Genomic DNA, 7,669 nt, shown 5'->3' on the forward strand with positions numbered 1-7,669 from the left:
CCGGGAGACTGTATCATTAATTTCAGGATGTGTCGCACAGGGTCTTGGACTATACATATGTGTGTGTGTGTGTGTGTGTGTGTTTTGAATGAATATGCTTCTTTGCTCACTAACTTGAATGTGCTATTTTGCATGATTTGGCCCCAGATGAGTGTTGTTTTGTTGGCTGAATCTATGTATAGTTGAAAGATAACTAAACTTGATTTGATCTGATTTTTGCTTCAGGTGTCCAGCATTGGCCGTTTTTCAATTGCCATTGGCTGCCCTGATCTGAATACGGGTGCCTGTATGAAAAATCTTCATTTTCATTCCATGTGCTTCATTCACATTTACCTTCCGGAGAGGAGAGGGAAATGAAGGTTGGGTGGAAATTTTAGGTCTGAGTTGACATGGTCAGCAAGAAACATCAGTAAGGGAGCTCCCAATGTAAGGGGAATAACAGGTGAAGGTTAAGAGCAGATGCATGGAAAAACATTTGAAAAGTGACACCTAATGGGTTTAATAGCTTATGAATGGATTTTTAATATACAGACGGAGGACACTAAAAGCTTTACGTTTTTTAGTAAAGCTCTCACTAAACGCAGAAAATTCCATTGATAGAACATTTCTGCTCATAATCGTGAACTGAAATTCACCTCAAGTTCACCAGATCAGTATAAAAAAGTTGCTTCATAGTGGCATGTATTTATAGAGTGGCTTCCAAATTGTGGGGTTCCCAGCCGAGCATGTTTCCAGGACAGTGCACAGCAGGCACACAAAGAATTTATTTCTGAGTCCTCCGGGGTAAAGTTCTGCAGTGTATGAGATCTGGAGTATTGTGTGCTGCAGAACAGAGCTTATGCGATCTACAAGTTCTGTAAGGCAGGTTGTTAATGCATTTCTGGTCCCCACACTGCAGGAGAGATGCGAAGGCTTTGAAGAGCGTGCAGGAGAGGATTATCAGGATGTTGCCTGAATTGGAGTGTGCATTAGTGATAATGAGAAGTTGGACAAACTTGGATTCTTTTCTCTAGAGAGGCTCGATTATGAGAGGCATAGATAAAGTAGATAGTGAGAGCCTTCTTCTTTATCCCAGGATGAAAATGTCAAGTACTAGAGGGCATAGATTTAAGGTGAGGGGTGGAAAGTTTAAAGGAGACGTGCAAGGCAAGATTTCTTTTCTAGGTGCCTGAGAAGCCCTGACAGGGAAAGCGATAAAGCAGATACGATAGCAAATGTTAGCCTGTGCTGTACAGTTCGACATTCCATGTTCTTTGGCCGGGGGCATTGCCATCTCCTTTGGGCAGGATCTGGTCCTTCAGAGTCCAGTCAGGTCAACAAAGGGGCTGATGAGAGAAGGGAGCAGCGATGGACTGCCGCTGAGTGGTGAGGACCAGGCTAGAGACCGCGGGGCTGCAGTACCAGGATGGAAACTGTAGGACATGGTTTTAACAACTCAAAGCATGATCTTCAGGGACTAATACAGAGATCTGCTGATATCTCTGTGGCTTTGAGGAATGGAAAAAGAATTCAAGATTCCAGATTTTTTCTAGCTTAAATGTGTTCGTCCATCATTGTCGATGAGGACCTCGACACCATTATGATGGTGTCGAGACTAGCGTGTGATTTGGATTTAAGTGAGGGAGAGTTGCACAGCGTCAGCCTCACTCTCCCTTCCCAATTCCCATATGGATCCCGTGGCAAGACAGCGTCGAGACAGCTGGAGATGGGGCTAGGCACAGTGGATGACCAGGACCAGGATGTCTTCTGTGTCTTGTCCTGCCCCATAGGTTCCACGACGCTTGCAGAGACCGCCTTCTTGACCGTTGGACCTTCCATTGGTCTCGTCCGCTCAATCCATCGGAGTCTGTCTTCACATGCTGGGATAGACAACTCCCTATCTCACCGAGGCTTTGAGACCCGTCAGCTGCCCTCACCTGGTTTAGCCAGCTTGTTGAAGCCGTTGCCCGGGGTGTGGCCGCTATCGCTGCCCTCACCTGGTTTAGCCAGCTTGTTGAAGCCGTTGCCCGGGGTGTGGCCGCTATCGCGTGCAAATAGCTACGGGGAGTCACGGGTGAGAGCTGAGTGCCAGGTGGGGACCAAAGGTGGACTAACTGCCTTGAAATGGAAGTAGTATGGAAGTAGTAAAATGGATTCAGTAGTGGCTAGATGGGAGACGCAAGAGAGTAGTGGTGGATAACTGTGTGTCAGATTGGAGGACGGTGCGTAGCGGAGTGCCTCAGGGATCTGTACTGGGTCCAATGTTGTTTGTAATATATATTAATGATCTGGATGATGGGGTGGTAAATTGGATGAGAAAGTATGCAGATGATACTAAGATAGGTGGTGTTGTGGATGATGAGGTAGGTTTTCAAAACTTGCAGAGAGCTTTAGGACAGTTAGGTTGAGGCAGGTTCTATGTTGTCATTTAAAGTTAAATTGGTTAGATATATGGACAGGAAAGGAATGGAGGGTCATGGGCTGAGTGCAGGTCAGTGGGACTAGGATAGGGTAAGAGCTCGGCACAGACTAGAAGGGCCGAGATGGCCTGTTTCTTGCTGTAATTGCTATATGGTTATATGGTTAAAAGGAAGCAACACGTTCCCCCACCAGAGGTGCTACCCCTCCCTGACACCCCGTACACCCTTCATAGTTTAAATATGAAGAAACTAACAGAGGATAGTGAGGTGAGTCAATTAGTGAAGAATAAGTCCTTAATGTCCATAATTTGCAATTGATTGTCAGTCCCTCTCTGAAGAGACCATGTGCGGATTAGGAAATCCATATTGAAATCATGGCAATTTGTTGGTCCAAATGGATGGTAATTCAGTTTATGCCTTATGCTTGGAAAACTGAAGCAGTTTGCAGAAATGAGAGTGATTTAAATTATCCAACAGGGACAGCCTGATACTGAGGGAGTGGACACCGCAGTAATTTAGAAGCTAGCATGACGCTATTACTACTCGGAGTATTGGAGTTCAGGGTTCAATTCTGGTGTGCTTTGTATGGAATGCATGGGTTTTCCCCGGGTGCTCTGGTTCCCACTCCTCAGTCGAAAAACACAGCAGGTAGGTTAATTGGCCATTGTAAATTGTCCTGAGATTAGGTTGCTTGGGTGACGTGGCTCGAAGGGCCGGAAGAGCCTATTCCACACTGTATCTGAAAATAAATAAAATTAAAAATAAATAAATACATCTATCTTGAGGAATAATGACTCCACCCATCTACATCTCTGCTGCCTTTTTGAAAGTCCTTTATCAGATCATCTGCCTTCTGCAGTTGGATTGGTCAGTAGCAATGGGATATTCAGGTAAACATGATTGGTCTAGCAACGTCATCTAACTGATGGGTACTTGATGGTCACTAGAGACGCTGTGGGCGAAGGGGCCTGTTGCTGTGGTTTATCTCTCCTTATGCTCTGCCTGAGGTACCCAGTGCATCTCCAAAGGCTGCACAAAATGCAGAAGTCTTTGCTACCTCAGTTCTTTGGTGTTATCCTTTCAGAGGACCTGTCTTGGGCCCAACACCTAAGTGCAATTACAAAGAAAGCACAGCAGCATCTCTACTTCCTTTGGAGTTTGTGAAGATTCGGCATGACATCTAAGACCTTGACAAACTTCTACAGATGTGTGGTGGAGGGTATATTGACTGGCTGCATCACAGCCTGGTTTGGGAACACCAATGCCCTTGAATGGAAAATCCTACAACAAGGAGTGGATACAGCCCAGTTCATCACAGATAAAGCCCTCCCCACTATTGAACACATCTACATGGTTGTCGCAGGAAATTAGCTCCATCATCAGGGATCCCCACCATCCAGGCCCTGCTCTCTTCTTGCTGCTGCCATTAGGAAGAAGGTAGAGAAGCCTCAGGACTCACACCACCAGGTTCAAGAACAATTATTACCTCTCAAACATCAGGCTCTTGAACCAGAAGGGATAACTTGACTCACCTCATCACTGAACTGTTCAAAGGTACATTTAATGTCAGAGAAATGTATACAATATGCATCCTCAAATGCTTTTTCTTCCCACAATCTATGGATTCATTTTCAAGAATCTCATGTTCTTCATCTCATGTTCTCAATCTTTATTGCTTTTTTTTCCTTTTTCTATTTGCATAGTTTGTTGTCGTTTTCACACTGGTCTTCCATTGATTCTATTATTGGTATTGGATTTATTGAATATGCCTGTAAGAAAATTAAACAGGGTAGTATATGGTGACAAATATATACTATGACAATTAATTTACCTTGAACTTTGTCCTAATTGAGCATAAAGATTGGTGTGGAGTGAATGTTAAATTCCAGTTTCAAGCTAATACCCAGTTTATGAAGATTAGCAATCCTTAATTGTATATTTTTAATCTAATATAATGTTGAAACACATAGAAAATATAAATTTTGTCAGAACATTCTGCTGAATTTACATTAGTTATCATATCATTAAGAGCAACATCAGGATTAATAATTAATTTATGATTAATGCAGATAGTCTGCGAGAGTGGCCTATGTCCCGAATCTGCTTTTGCAAAGTCTGCTGAAAGAACAAAGGGAATTCTCCTGTATACCATTTCTGACGGTTTGTTCCTTGATAAAGTCCAACTTGCGAAGACAAAATTGTGGAAGCTCTCCAGAAGTCTGGTTTGTTTGTGGTTGAATGAGTCTGCAATGTTGTTTGGAAACAGTGAAGAATTTTAAGATGTGAAAGAAATAGTAAAATATTGCAGTCACATAACTATGTATAAAGAATTGTAAGGACTTTCAGTGCAACTCTTGGATTTTTAGTGTGGCTTACATTCCTTGAGTAGAGTATGTAATAAATCTGACCTGATATTTATTGGCAGTAAAAATTATACTGTTTTGTGTCTTTTGAATGCTAATCAGTCGAATTCAAGATTCTTCTGATTTATTTTGAAATCTTATATTTGATGAAACAGACTATAAAAGGTATTGATAAACAAAAGAAAATCTGCAGAAGTTGGAAATCCAAGCAACACACACAAAATGCTGGAGGAGCTCAGCAGGCCAGGTAGAATCTATGGAAAAGAGTAAACAGTTGACATTTCAGACCAAAGCCCTTCATCAGGACTGGAAAGAAAGATGAGAAGTCAGGAATAAGAAGGTGGGGGGGGAGCGCAGGGAGGAAGAAGTACAAGGTGGTAGGTGATAGGTGAAACCGAGAGAGGAGGAGGGAGTAAAGTGGAAGTTGGTCGCTGAAAGAGATAAAGGGCTGATAAAAGAGGATAGAAGACTATGGAAGAAAGGGAAGGAGGAGGAGTACCAGAGGAGGTGATGAGCAGGTAAGGAGATAAGGTGAGAGAGGGAATCAGGAATGGGGAATGGTGTGAAGAAAATATGGGGGTAATTACTGGGGCATATTCCATCTAGGTAGCCTTCAACCTGATGGCATGTATTTTGTCTGTGTAGCCTCCAACCTGATGGGCATGAACATCAATTTCTCGAACTTCTGGTAATTGCCCCTCCCACTCCTCCTTTCACTATTCCCCATTCCTGTTTCCCTCCAGTCCCTCCAGTCCCTCTCCATCCATCTCTCTTGCCATTCTGACCACCCCCTCCCACCTAAAGTTCTCTGGATGGTGGGTTCAGGTGATTGGGACAGTGCTGTATGCCTCATAGGCCTGGCTATACCTGTCAGATTTGGTGGTGGAGGTTTAGAGAAGAGGGCAGTTGATAATCTGAGGGAAATCATGGGAATAATAAGGGACAGATACTGTGGAAGGAGGCAGGGGAGTTGTTGGCTGACTCTCTCTGGGAGTGACACACACAAAGTGCTGGAAAATCTCAGCATTTATGGAGAGGAATAAACAGTCGACCTTTTGGGCCAAGACCCTTCATCACAGGCCCAAAACATTGCTTACTCCTCTCCATAGATGGTGCCTGACCTACTAAGTTCCTCCAGCACTTTGTGTGTCTGTTGCTCAAGATTCCCAGTATTTCCTGTTCTCATGTTTATGATTTCTCTGAGAATGGTTTAGACAACCATGTCTGAAAGCTCACTCGACTGGCAATTACCAAATTGGCTCCCCTGTATTAGCTGTCAAAAGTTATTGTGCCCAGGGTCTTCCCTTCCATTAAACTTGTATCCCAAAGTGGAAGGTGTGTTTATTTTATTTCCCTAGAGGATCCTGGCCTGTCCTTAATCAGATACCAGGGTCAGAAAGCTTTGCTTTTAGAGCTCTGCTTAAAAAAAACAGCTGCTGAAGCCTTTAGGTTAATGAACACTCTTCTCAATATTATTCTTTTTGTATACTTTCCTCCCTGATTGAAGTACCTTAACCAATACAGTTTCATGTAGCTATTATCTTCGTGAAATGGAATCCTCGATCTTTCCAGCCTTGCCCCCATCAACTCATCCCTGTCCTAACTCTCCGCACTTAAGAGGTGCTGCATCCAAAACTCTTTAGTGAGAGGTGTCATGCGAACGGTTGAACTTAGCAGCCTTTACAGTAAGCAGTGCTAGGTAGGGACCTAACTTAACCAGCAACATAACTTGCCATTCAGCAAGCCACCAGATGGCTAAAGTGATTGAACTAATACTGGAGTCAAGCTGCAGCCAGGAAAAGCCAGGTTTAAAAAAAATTGTTACGTGTCGGTGAAATCATCACAAACTGAGTAGGAATCCTCTCCTGAATTCCACTTGCAATTCCTGGGTCTCCCCAGCTCGAATGCCCTTTCCACTCTAATACCCTTGGGTATATTTAAGGCGGAGGATGATAGATTCTTGAATAGTCAGGGCATGAAGGGATACATGGCGAAGGCAGGAGATTGGGGCTGAGAGGGAAATGAATCAGCCATGATGAAATAGCAGAGCAAATGCGATGGGCCAAATGGCCTAATTTTGCTCCTCTATCTTGTGGTCTTATAATTGTCTAAAAAAATCTTGGCAACCTCCCAACAGCTACATCATTTTCTCAGACCACCAGAAGTACTAACTGCTGCCAAATTTTGCTCCTGCCGCTTCACCGGGAAATATCACTCGGCTGCTTAATTTCTTCAGGTCATGAATTCTTCACAACCAAGGCTCAGTTGAAGAGAAGTCTGTGAATTTGAATGCCCTGTCTGTGTCGAGTGCACCAGTACTATAGATAATTAGAAAATGTTCTGCAAACAAATGATTGTTCCCAAGTTAATTTGTGTTAAGTTTTTACAGGTAAAATAAAATTATTGAATGGAACTAAACTTCTTCATCTTGTCTTTGTTTCTGTTATACTAGCATATTTCAATCTTTCTGTTCTGGGATACTGCAATATTCGTGAGCCTCACAATATTAGTGAGTTCCATAAACCATTGGGATTGATGGTATGACAGTCTTCCACACTCTACACAGCACTGAGGAAGTATGGAATGTGCTGAACTCGCTACTGAGTCCAGGAGTGTTCCACAATCTCCGGAGAACACTATGATTTGTGAAATTCCCTTGGACATCATGCCTCACTGCCAGAGTCAGAGCCAGACTGCTCAGAACAGATTGGCCTTTGAATGGTGGGAGCAAACACTGCCGCCAGTGGAATAACGTGTCATCAGATGCTGACATCCATTTTAGGATTGGTTCTGGATCTGTGTAATTGAGGGAATGAGCTGTCAAATGCAAAACAGTTGGAATATCCAGGATGAATCACATCATTGCTTCACTATTGAAATCTATATTTTTATGGGAATTAGAAAGAA

General features: G+C 43.2%; 1 protein-coding gene across 7 annotated transcripts in view; it reads left to right on the forward strand.

Annotated features, from left to right (window-relative positions):
• LOC134355682 (WD repeat-containing protein 72-like) overlaps positions 1 to 7,165 on the forward strand; it is a 366,748-nt gene extending 359,583 nt beyond the window's left edge. For 6 of the 7 annotated variants that reach the window (XM_063065955.1, XM_063065960.1, XM_063065959.1 and 3 more), the window contains exon 20: positions 4,469 to 7,165. In XM_063065955.1, coding sequence (XP_062922025.1) covers positions 4,469 to 4,521 — 53 coding nt within the window. In that variant the 3' untranslated portion in view covers positions 4,522 to 7,165. The remainder of the gene's footprint in view (positions 1 to 4,468) is intronic. The other variant, XM_063065962.1, reaches the window with a different exon arrangement.
• Positions 7,166 to 7,669: the final 504 nt, after the last annotated feature.

This window comes from Mobula hypostoma, chromosome 13 (assembly GCF_963921235.1).
Source record: "Mobula hypostoma chromosome 13, sMobHyp1.1, whole genome shotgun sequence".
Classification (NCBI taxonomy): domain Eukaryota; kingdom Metazoa; phylum Chordata; class Chondrichthyes; order Myliobatiformes; family Myliobatidae; genus Mobula; species Mobula hypostoma.